This window comes from Myotis nattereri, assembly GCF_964212035.1.
Source record: "Myotis nattereri genome assembly, chromosome: 1".
NCBI lineage: Eukaryota > Metazoa > Chordata > Mammalia > Chiroptera > Vespertilionidae > Myotis > Myotis nattereri.
This window is the reverse complement of record NC_138075.1, coordinates 42609379-42629798: the sequence shown is the minus strand read 5'-3', so window position 1 is coordinate 42629798 and position 20420 is coordinate 42609379. Positions and strand designations below refer to the sequence as shown.

At 44.6% G+C, this 20420-nt stretch overlaps 1 protein-coding gene across 1 annotated transcript in view; it reads right to left on the bottom strand.

Annotated features, from left to right (window-relative positions):
* Nucleotides 1-19547, bottom strand: part of SOS2 (SOS Ras/Rho guanine nucleotide exchange factor 2) — a 99547-nt gene extending 80000 nt beyond the window's left edge. Inside the window, exon 1 of the mRNA XM_081094880.1 lies at nt 19342-19547. Coding sequence (XP_080951006.1) covers nt 19342-19428 — 87 coding nt within the window. The 5' untranslated portion in view covers nt 19429-19547. The remainder of the gene's footprint in view (nt 1-19341) is intronic.
* Nucleotides 19548-20420: the final 873 nt, after the last annotated feature.

Sequence of the window (20420 nt, the reverse complement as noted above, 5' to 3'; positions counted from 1 at the left end):
CTCATCATATATAAGAATTAACTAAAATTGATCATAAATCACAATGTAAAACCTAGAACTATAAAACTTCTAGAAGAAAAAAAAAAAGGAGAGAATGTTTGTAACCCTGGGTTAACTAAAGATGTCTTAGATGGCACTAAAGGCATGGCCTCTTCAGAAGCAAATGGATACATTTCATTAAAATGTAAAACTTTTGCTCTTCAAAAATAATATTCTATATCAATGGTCGTCAACCTTTTGGACCACACAGACCACCAGTGGTCCGCAAATCACTGGTTGGTTACTGCTGCTCCAAAGGTTTCCTTAAACCAGCGTCGCCAACCTTTTGGACCTCACGAACCATCAGTGGTCCACAGACCACTGGTTGTCAACCACTGTCCTATATAATAAAAGGCTAATATGCAAATTGTCCCCTTGACTGGGAGTTCGACCAGGGAGTGGGACTGGCCGGCCAACTGCCCGTGGCCTCTCCCCCCAGCCGCCCCGCCCCTAATCGGCCACACCCCATCCCGAATTTTGTGCACTGGGCCTCTAGTTCTCCCAATAAAGTTGTTAAAATAATAAAATATATAATCTAAGGTAAACAGTCTTCTGATCAAGGTATATAATCAAGAAGTGAAACCACACCCATCAGTGTGGCTTTGTGGTTGAGCGTCCACCCATGCACCAAGAGGTCACAGATTAGATTTCCAGTGAGAGTACATGCCCAGGTTTCATACTAGATCCCCAGTAGGGGGCTGTAGGAGGCAGCCAATCAATCTTTTATCAGTGTTTCTATTTCTCTCTCCCTCTCCCTTCCTCTCTACATCAATTTTTTGAAGTGGGGAAAAAAAGTAAAAGAATTGAAACCACAGTTGTATGCTATAAATTCACTAAGGTCAGGAACCATTTCTATGTTTTTGGTTTCTTCCTATTTCCCCACTTTTTTATTCCTAACACACAGGTAACCTAGTATCTACCATGCCATGGTAAAGAAAGCACTCAGTAAATACTTGCTAAATAAATAAATTTACAGTAGCAAACAGATTTCTTGGCCTGACTGAAAACTAGAGACTGGGGAAAATTAAGTACTCCATAATATTTGTTTTTATTTCACTAGATATGTACCTGGAGACTTAGTTAGCTCATAAAACATTATAAATGAGGAGATTCCCACTCTATGTTCCCCCATTCCCACTGTCTATTAATACTGACTTCTCACTTTCTTTCTTTTTTTAATATATTTTATTAATTTTTTAAAGAGAAGATGGGAGAGGGACAGAGAGTTAGAAACATCAATGAGAGAGAAACATCGATCAGCTGCTTCCTGCACATCCCCTACTGGGGATGTGCTCTCAACCAAGGTACATGCCCTTGACCAGAATCGAACCTGGGACCCTTCAGTCCGCAGGCCGACGCTCTATCCACTGAGCCAAACTGGTCAGGGCTCACTTCTTACTTTCATTCAGTGCTCTTACTTAGGTGCTTTCTTGACAGGTTTTCAATGTAATTTTATTTAAAACTAGTGGCCCGGTGCATGATATTTATGCAGACTGAAAGGGAATTAATTAGAGGAATGTAATTTGGACTCACTATCTAATACCAATAATATGTGAGTGTGAGGCAGTCTGCATTTCTGAAATTCAATGACATGAATTTTAGCTATTACTTTGCCAAATAAATAGAATTTACAGATATCATTTAAAAGAGCATTCAGGCCCTGACCGGTTTGGCTCAGTGGATAGAGCGTCGGCCTGCGGACTGAAAGGTCCCAGGTTTGATTCCAGTCAAGGGCATGTACCTTGGTTGCGGGCACATCCCCAGTGGGGGTTGTGCGGGAGGCAGCTGATCGATGTTTCTCTCTCATTGATGTTTCTAGCTCTCTATCCCTCTCCCTTCCTCTCTGTAAAAAAATCAATAAAATATCTACACTAATAAAAGAGAAAAATGGTAATTGGCGTACGGCGATACCGTTTTCATTGGCTAATCAGGGCTATATGCAAATTAACTGCCAACTAAGATTGGCAGTTAACTGCCAACTAAGATTGGCAGTTAACTGCCAACAAGATGGCGGCTAATTTGCATATGTAGGCACAATGCAGGAAGGCGAAAGGGAAAGCAGGAAGAAGCCCCCTGCCACTGACAGTGATCTGAAACCCAGGGGGGAGCTAAGAGCTGGGGGGCAGGGCAAAGGCGGCCCTAGGGCCGCCTTTGCCCTGCCCCCCAGCCATGATCGGAGAATCAGGCGCCTTTGCCGCCCTGGCCAGTGATAGCAGGAAGTAGGGGTGGAGCCAGCGATGGGAGCTGGGCACGGTCGAAGATGGCTGTCCCAGGAGCTAGGGGTCCCTTGCCTGGGCCTAAAGCGAAGCCCACGATCGCGGCGCCCCCCGCTGCCACTGCAGGTCCCCGCTGCCTGGGCCGGACGCCTAGGCCAGAGGCGTTAGGCCTGGGCAAGGGCGGAGCCTGCAACCGCGGGGAGCTGGGGGTCCCCTGCCCAGGCCTGACACCTCTGCCGGAGGCCTCAGGCCTGGTCAAGGGGCCGATCCGGTGATTGGTGATCGGAGGGTGATGAGGGTCAACTCCTCTGGCCGAGGCATCAGGCCTGGGCGGGGGGCTGAGCCGGGGATTGGGGGGATATGATGGTCCCCTTGCCCAGGCCTGAAGCCTGGGTCAGAGGCGTCAGGCTTGGGCGGGGGGTGGAGCAAGCAATCAGAGGGAGATGGGGGTCCCCTGCCCAGGCATGATTCCTGGGCCAGAGGCCTCAGGCCTGGGCGGGGGCCAGAGCCAGTGATCGGGGAGAGATGGGGGTCCCCTGTCCAAGCCTGACACCTCTGGCGGAGGCGTCAGGCCTGGGCAAGGGGCCGATCAGGCGATCGGAGGGTGATGGGGGTCAACACCTGAGGGCTCCCAGTATGTGAGAGGGGGCAGGCTGGGCTGAGGGACACTCTCCTCCGCCCGCCCCCCCCCCCACACCCAGTGCACGAATTTCGTGCACCGGGCCCCTAGTATATATATAAAAAATAAAAATGCTAAGTTCCAAAAAAAATAAAAGAGCAATCAGCTTAATATTAAAAACTCTGGCTACCAAGTCAGGTCTGTTTTCAACTTTTTGCCAGCATTGTAAATTGTTTGCAATATCTGCCCATTTGGGGTTGCATGTCATGGTTATGAATAAATTGGGCTTGCCATACTTCGTTACAATTGCCATAGCATCCTGATATCGCTGCTGTATATTTCTGGGACTACCCTCAAAAGATAATGGGAGTATTATCATTTTACCAATCAGCACATTGTCATTTTCAGATCTAGATTTGAGATAATCCATCAAACCACTATATTTTCCAACTCTCATCTTAGATTGGTTTATTTTGATGAAATTTATCTGATTGGCCTCCATTTCTGAATACGAACCCATGATAAACGGTTGAGTTAACTTTCCTGCATTTAAAATAGGATTGAACGTGTCCCGCACAGAGAGATGAAATCCATAATACTGCATTTGTGTGACTCGTGTCCTTACATTTTGTCTAGTATTATTGTAGATTACACTGTTGTCTCTGAGTCTTAATGCAATAGCTGTTACCCAGCCTTTTTCACCATGTGGAAAAAGAAGAGAATATGTCATTGCATCTAATGTAGGAAACAGGATATTAATTTGTTTCATTTTAGTGGCATTTGGATTATTGGGATCTGGTTTACAATGAATGAGCAACTCCCTTTCAAAAAGAGGTTCTCCATCTTTGTTTCTGATTATGACAGCAACCTCGGTTACACGGGGAGAATTATATCTACCTGGGTCACTGTTACGCTCATATTTAATCGCCATTGTTACTTCTGTGGGAGCAATACCTTTTGCTGCTGTTTCAGATTGGGCTTCCTTTTCTACCTCATGTAGCATCTTGTACGATTTTGTTAATTCATTTATTTCATGCATGAGGTTGTTGATGTTGATCATGAGTCTTTCTGTGCAGCCTTGGTTTTCTGGCATTGCTAATCTTTTACTTGTACCTTTGGCTGTATCCAAAATATAGAGTTGAGCAAACTTCCAAGAAACACCATCTGAAGGATGTAAAGTTCCAGTACGGTAATAAACTTGTCCGTGTATTCTAAAACAGTATGGCCCATATCCTAATGGCAATGCAATATTTGCACCCATGGAAGCAAAAGCAAAAGGACTATTTATGGAACAAATATTTTCCATGAATTTTTTACTGTCAGAATCTTCGTTTGTCATTAATCTTTTTAAATATGCCTTGTAATCTGGAAAATGTATATCATTTGGACAGACTTTCCCTTTGCTACAACATCGAGTAAATTTCCCATCAGATGGCTTTTCATCAGAGAAATTCAGTGATAGGCAAAATTCACATTGAACAGTCATTCCACCACAACTATGTTCGAGGATTGCATCGTCATATACTCCATTTTCGCTGAGAAGGCAGTTCCTACCAGTATTGGTAGTACTTGTTGATGACTGTTCTCTAGACATATTCTGTTGTCACCACTGCCTTCTTTCAACTTCAAAGGCACGTTGGTCTTTAGACATTTTCTGTCGATAACGCCTGGCATCAGAGTGACGTTTTTCCAGTAGCTGGTGTTCAGATACACTGTGTCGCAGGGGCCGCCTTTTTTCAAAATCAGACCCACACTGCTCTGCAGACATTTTCTGTGGATAGTGCTGGCATCTTCCGGGCTGCAGAGCTAAGTTGTATCAACAGTTGTTCTTTAGACATAGTCCCACCTCTCTACTGTCATAGTCTGAGACGGCAGATGAATGAGAGTCCTGGCTATCAGGCCGCTGAGAGCTGTCTGACCAATGGCTAATTCTGGCTGATTCTGTGGGGGTGGGACTTCCTCTTCCCTACTGTCAGTTTCCACAGCTGTGATGAGGAAGCTGGGGTGACAGAGGGAGCCACGCCCTCCAAGCCGCCCTCTCTCTTGCTCTGCTCTCTATCTAGCAGTTTCCTGCTCTGCCAAGTCCTCCAAACCTCCTGCTCTCCGCCCGCTCTCCTGCTCTGCTCTCCACCGGCTAGGTCCCAGGAGCCCACGGGTGTGACTAGGCGTGGCCGGCCTCACCTCCTACAGTGGGCAAAGGTCCCAGGAACCCACAGGCATGGCTTGGCATGGCAGGCCTCACCTCCCAGGGCCGGCAATGGTCCCAGATGCCCACTGCCACCGTCGCCTCCTGGGGCGCTTGACACCTGCATATACAAATTAACCCGCCATCTTTGTCAGGTTAATTTACACACTCACTCTGACTGGCTGGTGAGCGAAGCAGAGGGATGGTCAATTTACATGTTTCTCTTTTATTATATAGGATGAGGTAAGTTACAGGACAGGAAAATCATTCTATTTAGGTTAATATCAGGTAATGGCTTACCATAAAATAATCAAAACATGTAAAAGAGACTAGCTGAAGCTAATATTTTTGTCATTAAAATTTTCCTTGATTGGAATGAAATAGCATGTGATCTGTAAGTACCTTCCCATACAGGCAGGCCATTAGCCTGTAAGCCAAGAAGTACAGACTAGATCAGCTGTGGGCAAACTACGGCCCGCGGGCCAGATCCGGCCCGTTTGAAATGAATAAAACTAAAAAAAAAAAAAAAAGACCATACCCTTTTATGTAATGATGTTTACTTTGAATTTATATTAGTTCACACAAACACTCCATCCATGCTTTTGTTCCAGCCCTCAGGTCCAGTTTAAGAACCCATTGTGGCCCTCGAGTCAAAAAGTTTGCCCACCCCTGGACTAGATCAACGGTGCCCAACTTGTTCCAGTGGCAGAGAATTTGGAAGTCACAGTGCTCTTAGCAGAACATGAAATATTAAGATACTAGTAGCCCTGCACATGAATCCATGCACCAGTAGCTCACCAGTAGCTCACTGCTGCCCTCCAGTAGCTCTCCACCCGCTGCCCTGGCCTTCTGTAGCTCCCCCCGCTCTCCCCACATAGTTTGCTGCTCTGCCCCCTCCTGTAGCTCTCCGCCACCTGCTTGTAGCTCGCTGCCCCACCCTCCTGCTGATCCGTGATCCAGTCATTACGCAGTTGGTCGTTACGCTTCACGGCGTAACGGCCATTTGCATATTACATCTTTATTATATAGGATTTGTAGTTCATCAAACTATAAGCAGGGATAATGTTAGTATAAATGACTATAATATTTTAAACTATAGGCCCATGTATATAAGAGAAAACAAAAAGTACCATAAGCTGTTTTCCTTGTAAGGTACCACAGATTTAAGAAAAGCTTATGAGAAAAAAATAAAATTAAAAATAAAATTGGATTTTTTTCCTGTGAACTGAGAAAAGATCACAATTACTAAGTATGTTTTCTAATATACTTTTATTGATTTTGAAGAGGAAGGGAGAGGAAACATCAATGATGAGAATCATTGATCAGCTGCCTCCTGCATGCCCCCTACTGGGGATGAAGCCAAAGACCCAGGCATGTGCCCTGACGGGGAATCAATCCGTGACCTCCTGGTTCATAGGTCGATGATCAACCACTGAACACTGGCTGGGCACTAAATGTTTTATTCAGCTAAAGTTTAAGACTCCTTGGGCACATTACCAAACTACCATGTGTACTTTCTTAAAGAAGATCTGCCTGACAAGGTGCCTGCACTCAAAGAGTAATGCAGGTTCTCCTTTCCCACCTCTCCTTCACAAATGCCCTCTTCCCACTTTACTGAAAAAATGGAGGCCCTGGCCAGGTAGCTCAGTTGGTTAGAACTCGTCCTCATACACCAAGCTTGTAGGTTTGATCCCTGGTCAGGGCACATACAAGAATCAACCAATGCATGAATAAGTGAAACAACAAATTGATGTTTTTTTTCTCTCTTTCTTTTCATCTCTCTCAAAGTTAATAAATAAAAATTTTAAAAATAAAATAAAAGGCAGATCTTTTACTTATCCTGAATTCACTATTTTGGGTTACCCTTTGGTGCAATAAAGCAAAGAAGTTCTAGGACACTAAACAAAGAGAAATTATGAAGATTTTTCATTTAAGTACCTTGCTTCTTCCATCCCCTAGCCCAGAGATTTTTAAACAGTGCGCCACAAAAATTTTTTAAAACATGCGATACCTGACTAATTTAGTCAGGGGCACTGACCTATTCTCCCTTAGATTGTCAAATAAAAAAATGACAATAGCCAACACAACAATAACCGTCAAGTGTGAATGAATAAAAATTATACCTTTTTTTTTGTTTGTCAAATAGGCAACAAATATATTTTTTGGTGTCCTGCAGAATTTTAATAACTAATTTATATGTCCAGAGATGAAAAAGGTTGAAAATCGCTAGGCTAGCTTATTATCAAAACGTGCATTCTACAGATGAGAAAGCTCATGAAAACCAAAAAAAGAAAGCATCTTTTTTTTTTTTAAATATATTTTTTTATTGATTTTTTACAGAGAGGAAGGGAGAGAGAGAGTTAGAAACATCAACCAGCTGCCTTCTGCACATCTCCCACTGGGGATGTGCCCGCAACCCAGGTACATGCCCCTGACCAGAATCAAACCTGGGACCCTTCAGTCCGCAGGCCGACGCTCTATCCACTGAGCCAAACTGGTTTCGGCGAAAGCATCTTTTTTTAAAAAATATTTTGTTATTGATTTCAGAGAGAGAGGGAGAGGGAGAAACAGAAACATTAATGATGAGAGAGAATCACTGAATGGCTGCCTCCTGCACACCCCACGCTGGGGATCAAGCCTACAACCCAGGCACATGCCCTGACTGGGAATCAAACCATGACCTCCTGGTAACTGGTTGAAGTTCAACCCCTGAGCCATGCCAGCCAGTCAAGAAAGTATCTTTAAGAAATACTAAAGGCAACATTATCTTATTTCATTCAGGAGGAAAAATTCAAAGCAAGTTTTCATACCTTATCTCTCTTTCTATCTTACAATTAGAATTCAGAAGTGAGACGGTTGGTATGTGACTTATTAATACATTCATTTGAACTGAAAAATTAGACCAGACTTTGTCTGAAAGGAGAAAAATGTGATTAGGCTGGTTGGCCTGAGAATTAAAACTGCCCCTGACAACTAGGTCATGTGGTAGATATTTTCCATAAAATGAATGAGTATGGTAAACAGAATTCAAAGGTGGCTTCCAAGATTCCCATCCCGGGTATACATACATCTGTCCCGATGAGTGAGGGCAGCACCTGTGAATATAATAGAATATCACTTCTGTGATCAGGTTACCATATATTGCAAAGATGACTAAGGTTCCCAATCAGTTGAATTTGAGTTCATCAAAAGGGAGATTATCCTGAGTGGGTCTGACCTAAATCAAGTGAGTCCTTTACAAAGTGTCTAGAAGTGTGAGACAAGAAACAGCAGCAGATGCATTCCAGTTGGCCTGGAAGAAGCAAACTAACAGTAATAGGGAGAGTCATCTGGCAAGGAATGGTGGCAACATCTAGGAACTGCGGGCCTCAGACATGCAATGCAAGGAATTGAATTCTGCAAAAAACACAAAAGCTTGGAAGAGGACCCCAAGCCTCAGATGAGACTGCAGCCGCAGCAAAAACCTTTATTTTATACTTGTGTGACCCTAAGCAGAGAACCTAGCAAACCATGTCTGGACTTCCAACTTACAGAAACTGAGAAAGAATAAATGTGTTGTATTAAGCCACTAGGTTTTTGATAATTTGTTATGCAGCAACAGAAATTACAATAAACTAGATTTGCAGCTCCAAGGATTCAATGAAAATATATATAAAGAATGTAATGAGGTAAAACACATTTTATCAATAAATACTGCCATGGCCTTGGCCAGGTGGCTCAGTTGGTTGGAGTGTTGACCAGTATACCAAAAGGTTGCAGGTTCAGTTCTGGTCAGAGCACATACCTAAGTTGCAGGTTTGATTCCCTGTACTGGTAGGAGGCAACTGATGGATGTTTCTCTTCTTCTCCCTCCCTTCCTCTCTCCAAAAATCAATTTAAAAAATATATCCTCAGCCCTGGCCAGTGTGGCTTAATCGGCTGGGCATCGTCCCATGCACCAAAGGGTTGCTGGTTCGATTCCCAGTCAGGGTGTGGGTGGAAGGTAACCAATTGATGTTTCTCTCTATCTCTTTCTCTCCCTTCCTCTCTCTCTCAAAATCAATAAAGCATATTTTTTAAAAATACTACAAACGGGAGAAGAGGAGTGTAGTATTGGTTGAGGTGCCTATTATACATCTATGTAGACGTATTAAGAAAAAAGTTAAATATCCAAAAGCAAGGGTCTCGCCAAAAATATAAATTGGAAATACTGATTAAATGTGAAACAATGAGACTAGGTGGGATCCCCAAGAAATCGACTGTAAGTAGAAACAGAAGTCCAAAAACTAAGCTCTGGGAAGGTCAGGATGATGCAGTCGGGAGATGAGGAGAAATCAACAAACTAGAAGATCTAGAAGAAACAACCAGAAAGAGAGAAAATTAGCAGAATTTTGTGTTCTAGAAACCAAATAAGGAAAGGATTTCAAGAAGAAAGAGATCAACTTTCAAATGCTGCTAATGGGTCAATTAAGAAAGAATTACAAAGTGCTATGTAAGTAAGAGGTAATATTTGAATTTACAAAGTGATTTAATAAGAAAATTGAGATACTGAAAATTTTACTTGGAAGGGACAATAGTAGTGCTCACATCTAAATCTTGATGTTATTTTCATTGTGTTACTTTATCTCTACACATTAAAACGTGAAATGTGGAACCCTATATATTTCAAAACCTTTCTATTTAACCATCATGTTTTATATAAGAGAAGAATTTTAGGTTGTTAATTTTTAACGTGACTAGACTACATGAGATAATGCTAAATCCATTAGTTCCATTAAAATTCCTTCCTGATTCAAATATGCAGGCTAACAGAGGCTATAATCAAACTACTGTTCCCTTGAAAGAGAGGCCATGGTTAATATAAAAGACATACTTGATTTATGTTAAGTGGTAACACAGGTAATGCTTTGCATACTCAGCATAAAACACTTTAATGGAATAGTTTTGCTGCAAATATACCATACCAAACTTAAACTGAATTTAGAAGACTGCTAAATCATGCCCGAAAGGGAGCTAAATGCAGTAAGTTAAAATGCTTCCCCAGTGCTCATACAGTTCTGGCTTGAACCCCTTGGGTCATTTTGGGTCAATCCTTAGTTTGGCATAATTCCAAATGACTCCCTGAAGTTCTACTGTTATATTCAGTGGCTTTAGGAAATTCAGAACAGGCCACAAAAATCATAGGGTCTCCTATTAGTTTCTAGCTTTCAATTGGAGTGATATTTTCAAAAAGCAATTTTGATCAAGTTAATCTAATTACTTTGTTATATAAATAACCCTATAGGACTTCCTTAACCTGATCTTCCCAAGTCTCCCAACTAGCTTCATCTCCTTCCTTCTTTAAAACCCTTCTCTAGGTCACAAAACCTTTCTTGCCCCCTTTCCTTTGTTTTGTTAATTCCTGTTGATCTTTCAGATAATTATTTACTTCTTCAGTCCTCTCTGCCACAGCCATTTAGAATGAAAGTTTTATTAGTGCAGGGGTTGTGCTACAACCTCAGTATCAAGAATAGTGCCTGGACCAGCCGTGGGCAAACTACGGCCAGTGGGCCGTTTGAAATGAATAAAACTAAAAAAAAAAAAAAAAAAAAAAAAAAGACCGTACCCTTTTATGTAATGATGTTTACTTTGAATTTATATTAGTTCACACAAACACTCCATCCATGCTTTTGTTCCGGCCCTCCAGTCCAGTTTAAGAACCCATTGTGGCCCTCGAGTCAAAAAGTTTGCCCACCCCTGGCATGGACACTGGCCGATGTAGTTCAGTGATTAGAGTGTCGACCACCAGGGCACCAAAGGGTGGAGGGTTCCATTGTGGGTCAAGGGCAAGTACCTGGGTTGCAAGTTTGAACCCTGACCTTGGCCAGGGCAGTGAGGGAGGCAACCAATCCATCTGTCTCTTTGACATTGATGTCTCTCTCTCCCCCTCTCTCATTCTGTCTCTCCCTCTCCCCTCTCCCTCCCTTCCACTTTTTAAAAAAATCAATGGAAAAAAATATCCTCGGGTGAGGATTAACAACAACAAAAAAGAATAGTGCCTGGCACACAGGAGGCACTCAATATATATCTGAATATGTCCTCTAGAACTCGGCACAATGTTACTTCCTTGACCTTCTCATGTCAGTGACATCAATTTTATTCACTCAAAGCACCATACTTTTCTTCTAGGCCCCAGGAAAGAGCCAGTGCAATCTTCTAAAACAGTTCCAACAGACATTAGTGCAAAGGCAGAAGCATTAGAATCTTTCAGATTTCACAAAAACATTTCTGAAACAAAACTCCCCACCCTCTTTTTCCTTGCCTGCTATTAATTAACTCAGACATTTTCTCACACTTCTTAAATCTTAGACAGATATCTAAGAGCAAATTAATGATTAGGGTGGGGAGTCGATATTTAGCCTGAATCAAATTAGTCTTAGGAACAAAGTAATTCAATCAATTCTTTTTAGCTCTCTATGATATCTGTACTACGGACAGTAGGACAATAGATAATTTCTTCACCATAGCTAGCCTGCAGAGGAACACCTTACAGAAAAGACATGCACAAGGGAAATATCAAGGACTAAAAAAACCTGATAAAATGACATTAAGGCCTTGGCTATGTGGCTTGGTTGGTTGGAGCATCGTCCCATACACCAGAAGGTTGCAGTTTCGATTCCCAGTCAGGGCACATACCTAGGTTGCGGGTTCAATCCCCAGTCAGGGCGAGTACCAGAGGCAATGGATAAATATTTCTCCTTCATATCAATATTTCTTTCTCTCTCTCAATAAAAATATATCCTCGGGTGAGGATTATAAAAAAAAATGACATTAAGGCATGTTTCCCATATGTAAAATGCTTACACTAACATTTCTCAGCATACAATCAAACAGCACATGCACAAAGTACCAAAGGCATTTCTAAGACGCAGGTAAAAAACTGCATTTACAAATATATCCCACGCTCTCCACCCTCCCCCCCCAAGTAATACAATGGCTTCAATGTTCTTGGGGAGTAGTGGTGAAGGCATTTATGTTTCTGGCTCTTTTAGGTAAGATACATAATTTAGCAGTAATGTTAACAATGCATGTATTACCCATTAGTAGCGGCATTTTGCTCTGCTTTACCCTTTGTAGTTCTGTATTTATTTAAATGCTGAAAATGAAGTTCTGTTTTAAAAGTTAAAAAACAAAATAAAACAAAAAGTTAAAGAACACATTCCTATTTCAAACATTATTTTTCCATCAATGTTCATATTTCCACATAGTGAGATGAATATTTAATGTTGGTTTAAAAAAATCCCTTGCATTTTCAAAGTCAACAATGGTGACTTTGCCAAATATATATCTATATATATAAAAGGCTAATATGTTAAGTGTCCGACCATTTGACAGGTAGCTATAACATGCAGTAACCACCAGGGGGCAGACGCTCAACACACAGGCATGGAAACATGGAACAGGCTGATGAATCTCAGAGGGAAGGGAGGGCAAGAAGAGATTAACCAAAGATCTTATATGTATACTAGAGGCCTGCACACTCTCACAATCCAGGACCCTCAGGGGATATCAGAAAGCTGGTTTAGGCCCGATCCCTGCAGGACAGGCCGAGGGACCACACCGGCGCCAGTGGTGTCCCTTGGCATGGCCTGCGGGGATTGGGCCAAAACCAGCTCTCCGACATCCCCCAAGGGGTCCCAGATTGTGAGAGGCCACAGGCCAGGCTGAGGGACCCCACCAGTGCATGAATCCGTGCACCGGGCCTATAGTATACACACACACACACACACACACACACACACACTTTTTTCCCCCCACAAAATTTAGCCAAAATTTGAAAATAAGCAAAAGACATTCCTAGGTGTTTTTCAGTGCAGTGTTGTGCTAGAATCTTTGATTGCTCTCTATTGACTGGGCTATTACAAATCTATAAGATTAATTTAGAGCTTTGTATCTGTTACAGATGCAAGTTCTAATTTGTAGAAAAGATAACCCAAAAGTTACTGTTTATATACTTTTTTTAAAATATTTTTATTGATTTCAGAGAGGAAGGGTGATAGAGAGCTGGAAACATCAGTGATAAGAGAGAACCACTAATTAGCTGCCTCCTGCAGGCCCCCCCACTGGGCATCGAGCCTGCAACCTGGGTATGTGCCCTTTACCAGAATCGAACCTGGGACCCTTCAGTCCACAGGCCAACGCTCTATCCACTGAGCCAAACGGGCTAGGGATACTGTTTATATTTTTCTAGAACAAGCATGTCAAACTTGTGGTCCATTGGCTGCATGTGGCCCACAACAAATATTTTTGTGGCCCAGACAATATAACAGTATGTAAGAAACATTTTAATGAAAATTTAGTAACTTAATTTTTACAATATCCTGTTATACATAATTATTAATAATGAACTACAGCGTTCGCTAATGACTGATTACTATAATCGTGTTGCATTAATTTCCCTTACGCACCAGCACACTATTTCTCCCCACTAATATTAGCAGCGAATATTTTAGCAACCGATGGCCACGTCATTAGTCTTGGACTGACTTGTTTGGTGTGCACAACAGGAAATATTTCACTTTTGGAGAACAAGAAAAATAGGTTTATTTGCATTACACTTATTAATTTGTGCAGTTATTCAGTGTCTGGTTAATGTTCAAGAAAAAGTATTAATTTTTATTAAAATGTTCTATTATTTTATGTTAACGATTACTCATTTACTTCAGCCCTTTGTATTCAGCATGTCTCTATCGAAATAAACCTACATTTCTATGAAAATTAAGCTTTTGTTTTTTTGTGGCCCACATAAACTTAAACGTTATTTGGCCCACGTTAGCCTTTGAGTTTGACATGCCTGATGTAGGATATTAACTAATTTTGTATTTAAACCAACATTCTTGCCTTAACATTCCTTTATTAAATTGCCTATAAATTTTCATATTAAGTGGCTTTAACATCTTATGAGTTTCCTCATTAAGTCATGAGTTGAATCCAAATCATTGACATTTATGGGGGGGGGGGGGGCAAAGGTAGGCTTACAGTTGTTCGTATGAAAAATAATACTACAAACAACTGTAAACCTACTTTTGTCCCACTTTGTATTTGGTGTTACGATTTTATCTTTCTGAAAATTATACTTTAACAGTTTTAGAGCTTCCACCAAGATGCCCAGGTGGACTACCCTGATAGAGCCAATTAAAACTACACTGCTGGAGAAACAAAGATGACGGCATAGGTAAAAACCGGAAATTGCTGCCTCCCACAACAACTTCAAAAATACAACGAAGCCGAAACCGGTTTGGCTCAGTGGATAGAGCGTCGGCCTGCGGACTGAAGGGTCCCAGGTTCGATTCCGGTCAAGGGCATGTACCTGGGTTGCGGGCACATCCCCAGTGGGGAGTGTGCAGGAGGCAGCTGGTCGATGTTTCTCTCTCATCGATGTTTCTAACTCTCTGTCTCTCTCCTTTCCTCTCTGTAAAAACTCAATAAAATATATAAAAAAAAAAGAAAAATACAACGAAAAGACAAAACGGACATCATCCAGAACTACAGGAAGGCTGGCTGAGTGGAAATTCTACAACTAGAAGGAAAAAGAAAAGCACACGTAGACTCAGAGGAGGTGCGGAAGTAAAGTGCAGAGGTACGGAGGCTCGAGCGTGGGAAAGGGGCGGGCACCTGAGGACGTGGCTGTCTTTTTGAATCAGGAGGGAGTCACAAGCTCCCAACTGCTCTGAACTACGGTTCCAGGAAGTCTCTGGGGACCCAGGACTCATGCGGGGAGAAACTGGACTGTCTGGCAGCAGGCAGAACTCAGAACCTGAAGGCGGCTTTCCCTCAGAGGTGCTTGCAGCAATTACTGGGACACTGAGAAACGTGGCCCCTTAGAGCAGAGCTGAGGATCCGCCATAGCTGCTGGCTCCGCCCTTTGATTTCCTGAGACCCCGCCCCAGCCAGGCTGCAGCAGAGGCGTTTGCATATGAATGCCCTGGCCCTTTGCAACCTGAAAATTACCTAACAAATTGCAGCTGGGTCAGAGAGACCCAGACCTTCCAAGAGAAGGCCCAAGGCCCCACAGCAGCTTGCACTGCTTCACAGCTGGGCCTCATCTGGGCACCTCCAAACTCCAAAAAAGGAAGGGGAATCTGCAGTTCTCTTCTTAGCTCCTGCTGGGTAACCTCAGACAGAGGCTAAATTAGCACCTCCTTAGATCCAAGAGCCAGTGTACCCAGTGGTCAGAGTGGGACCATCCAGATTACAACTCCTCAGATCCATAAGGGACACACTCGGGGGGCAGACTCAGTGAGCACCAAAGCCCCACTGAAGCAAGTCTTGCCCCAGAAGGGTGTCTTCAGCACAGAAGTTCTCCCACTGCAGACACAGCTGATTCTCACTGCCAATTGCCTGGAGGTCAATTCCTCCCAGTGATCCTACAACAATCAAGGCATAACTACAACAAGACTGTGCACAAAGCCCACAAAGGGGTGCACCAAGAGTGTCCACCTCAGGTAACTGGGGAGGCTGAGCCACTGGGCCCTACAGGACACCTAGCATACAAAGCCACTCTACCAACACAGGGAAGCATAAAAAATGCGGAGACAAAGAAACAGATCACAAATGACAGAAATGGAGGAAAGCAAACGACTGGATATAGAGTTCAAGGCCACGTTTATAAGGTTTTTCAAGAATTTTATGGAAACCGCCGATAAATTTAGTGAGACCCTGCAGGATATGAAAAAAGACCAACTAGAAATTAAGCATACACTGACTGAAATAAAGAATAATATACAGAGATCCAGCAGCAGACAAGAGGATCCCAAGAATCAAGTCAAAGATTTGAAATACGAAGAAACAAAAAATACCCAACCGAAAAAGAAAAAAGAATACAAAAATATGAAGACAGTGTAAGGAGCCTCTGGGACAACTTCAAGCGTACCAACATCAGAATTATAGGGGTACCAGAAGAAGAGAGAGGGCAAGATATTGAAGACCTATTTGAAGAAATAATGACAGAAAACTTCCCTTACCTGGTGAAAGAAATAGACTTACAAGTCCAGGAAGCGCAGAGAACCCCAAACAAAAGGAATCCAAAGAGGACCACACCAAGACACATCATAATTAAAATGCCAAGAGCAAAAGACAAAGAGAGAATCTTAAAAGTAGCAAGAGAAAGACAGTCAGTTACCTACAAGGGAGTACCCATACGACTGTCAGCTGATTTCTCAACAGAAACCATGCAGGCCAGAAGAGAGTGGCAAGAAATATTCAAAGTGATGAATGCCAAGAACCTACAACCAAGATACTTTATCCAGCAAAGCTTTCAGAATTGAAGGTCAGATAAAGAGCTTCACAGATAAGAAAAAGCTAAAGGAGTTCATCACCACCAAACCAGCATTATATGAAATGCTGAAAGGTATTCTTTAAGAAGAGGAAGAAGAAAAAGGAACTCTTACCATTTACCACAGCATGGATGGAAATGGAGAGCATTATGCTAAGTGAAATAAGCCAGTCAGAGAAGGATAAACACCACATGATCTCACTCATTTTTGGAATATAATGAACAACATAAACTGATGAACAAGGACTGATCCAGAGACGGAGAGACATTGATTGTACTGTCAGGCCTTGGAGGGAAGGTAGGGGAGGGTGGGGGTAAGGGGGAAAGATCAACCAAAGGACTTATATGCAAGCATATAGGCCTAACCAATGGACACGGACAACAGGAGGGTGAGGGCATGAGTGGGGGGGGGGGGTAGGGGGTAACGTGGGGATAAGGACACATATGTAATATCTTAATCAATAAAATATATATATATATATATATATATATATATTACACTGCTTCTTTCATATGTATATACAGACATTCCTTACAGAACTCTGAGCTCCTAATTGCTCTCATTTATATAAACCAAAACCTCAAAGTTGAGAATTTCAGCCTAGACAGATGGTAAGCACTTTTTGAGCAGGGTTTTTCTTTTACTCATCTTTGCATTCTTAGAATCCAGTATGGTGCCAAGTACCTAAAATGTGTTCAACAAATATTAAACAAAGGTAGAGTACTCCACATGTTCAATAGCAACACCAACTGGAAGAGAAAAATCCTATTAATCTATTGCTGCTTCTACTAATAATGGTAGTAGTCTTTGTAACTATCTGTTCAGCTGGAGGAAGGAAGCCAAGTTCCAGATGCTTTGAATGTGAAGACAGAACTTCCCCAGAAATGGCAGGAATTCTCACTGTGCAAAGACATGGGTGGCAGGTACATACCAGAATTTAACACATCCTGGAAAGAAACCCTTAGCAGAATTATAAACTTACATGTTGCAATATCACAAATATCTAAATACCGCAAAACTAGGCATAATTCAAATTATTAATACCAAAAATTTTCTAAAAATATAAAAAAGGGTCTTCTGTGAAAATATACCCCAATTGTATAATAGGAAAATAATAAATTAAACAGAAATTGCTTTTTGAATTTATCTCAAAAGACCAAATTTTCTTAGATATATTTATTCCATAAGCAAAGGATATATAAGAACTGTGGAATAAGACAATACAGATCTACAAAGCACATGAGATCCAGGAAAAACAAACATACCATGTAAGTGCAAAGCAATAGTCTCAGAGCATAGTCTCAGAGCAATGGATGCTAGTCCTGGCTTTGCTTCCAGCATAACCTGAAGAAGTCAATTCGTATCTGTGCATGAAGGATTATCAGGGTCAAAACTACCTATTAAATAAGTTATGCAACACATACTCATGTACTATTTGCTAACAGAAAGTACTAGTAGATAGGTACCTGCATCACACTGCGAACCATACCGACTCCATCGCACTCGTGTGTGGCGGAAGGGTCAATTACTACCTCAACATTTTCCTTTGCTGGGAACTCAGGCCAGAGTTCATTATCACCACTCAGCACACCAGCACACGCTCCAGTTCTGTCCCTCTCCTTTTAGAATAGGGCTGCCCATAGAAGGGAGGTCAACGTGATATACTTTAACACCTCGTGTACCAGCAAAATAACTGTCTAGCTGCCTGCCCCTAGCCTAGTCACTTCCACAGTTCTTCAAAAAGACATGGCTTGGCCCAAGGAGGCACTATATCTCCTTGGAAGAATTAGGAAAAGAATGGAAAATGCGACACTCTGAATGCAGGAGGGCAATGTTTTTACCTTGAATATATACGACTTCCTTTCATTTACAGAAATTTAATGTATACTAGTAAAATTTTAGTTTTCAAGTGCAGTCTTTTAATGTTTACTCTCCTTATTATCTTATCATGTACAGTGGGGCCTTGACTTACGAGTTTAATTCGTTCCCGGACCGAGCTCCTAAGGAGCTCCTTAACTCAAATTACTCTGTCAACTCAATGCAAAAAATCGGCCAAGAGACAGCTGGTGTCTCAAAAAACTCGTTAGTCGGGACACTCGTAAGTCAAGGCCCCACTGTACTTCGTTATCTTGTACAAATGGCAGAAGGAACTGTTCGGTAGGCGTGATATCTTCTCACCTACAGTCTTTACGTTTGTCTTCACAAATCTGACCTGATTATAAACGTGACAGTGTGATTAACACCTGAATTCACAGAGGGAAGGCGGCAGGCAGCATCTGCAGGAGAGATGCACCCTAGCGATGCACCCAAACTCAAAAGGTTGATTTTGTTATTTTTTTTAAAAATGAGTTACATCTTTTTTTATCCTCTTAAAAGGATTCCAAGTTCTAAATGACCAAACCTGACCGGGGCAATCTCTCGTAAACAGGCACTTTCAGGAAGTGGGGGCACTTTAGAGTGATCTCTGGCCCATGGGAGCGCGCGGCCCCCTGACGCTCGCACATGTCAAACGCACCCACTGCCCCTCGGCGGGCGGACGCCCGGGGGAGCCCCGCCACGCACCGGCCTGAAGGGAATCCCGGGCCCGGGAAGGTGCTTTTGTCTGAGAAACCGTCTAACTACCGGCGGGACGGTCTCTCGCCGAATCCAGCCTGAGGACAACACATTGGTCAACGGCGGAAGTTGCCTGACGAAATGACCGCAACAGAAATCCAGTATTAAGATCATAACAAAACCTTCCTTCCGGGCCAAGCCAAAAACATAAAAACAAACAAAACAAAAAACCTTGAGAAAACGTCCTTCTGGATGCCGCAGGCCATCGGGAGCGCCCCCGTCGCCAGGCGGAGAGACACGGCTCAGCCCGCGGGCCGGGGACCCGGGGGGAGGACGTGGGCTCCCCGTTAGAAGCTCGCAGGGGCCGCGGCCCGCGCCCGCCCGCCGGCCGCCCCGCACTCCCTCAGCCCGCGGCCGCCCGGAACCGGCACTGACCTTCCGCAGGGCCGAGACCAACAGTCCCCGCCATTTCGGGCTGTTCTCTTCGCTGAAGAACTCGTAGGGCTGCGGCGCCTGCTGCATGGCCTCCGCATCGGGGGCTGCCCGCGGGCCAGGCCGGGCCACGCCGGGGGCCTGACAGGCAGGGCGCGGGCCGCCTCGCCTCGCCAGGCGCCGCCGCCTCCCGCCTGGGCCGCAGCTACGGCCGAGGCGGCTGGGAGGCGGCGCCGGCGGGCGGGGGCTCGGGGGCGGCTTCCTCGCCCGGGTGGCCCGGCCTCACGCAGCGTCCGCCGAGGAAGCGCGCAGGCCCGGGAGCCCCCGGCGGCGACCAAGGCGGCGGCCTCCTTCCCGGCGGCGCGGCCCGGCGTCGGGCGGGTCCTCCTCCTTTGTCTGGGTCCGCGGTCCGGCGGGGGTCCGCTGGCCTCGCCCCCACCCCGGCTCCGCTACAGCTGCGGCGGGCGGAGACGGGCGGCGGTGGCTCTCCTCCTCATCGCCTCGCCCCCGCCTCGCAGGGGCCCGCCCGCCCGAGTCACCTCCCGAGGCCCCGGGGACCGCCCGGCGTGTGCGTCGGAGGAGCGAGCCGCACTCGGGCGCACCCGGGACCGGCCGCCGCCGCCGCCTCAGCCGCCGCCACAGCGCCCCAGGGCCACCGACTCGGGCCCGCAGCCGCGGCGGCTCGGCCCGCCCCCTGGGCCCCGCGCTCACTACCCGGTCGCCGAGCGCAGCACGGAGCATGCGCGCCGCGGGGGCAGCGGCGCCGGCCGGGCGCGGGGGCGCGGGGCGGCCGCGGGAGGCTGCCTCTCCCCCGGGCCTGCGGCGGGCCTGGTGCAGACACACTCCCCAGCCTCCTGCGTTTCACACGGACTCTCCCGCCTCTAGACCTTCCCGGGACAACACCGACACGGCGCCTCCCAGGACTCGGACGTGGGAGGCAGCATGGGGGTGCGGAGGGAAGGCGTTCGGGCTGGACGCGGGAGTTAGCGTGTGTACGTGCACGGGTCTGTTCTCCAGGAGAGCGTATCGTGGACCGGTGCCTTGGAGACGAAGGAGGCGAGGCGTGCGAGACCTTCGCGTAC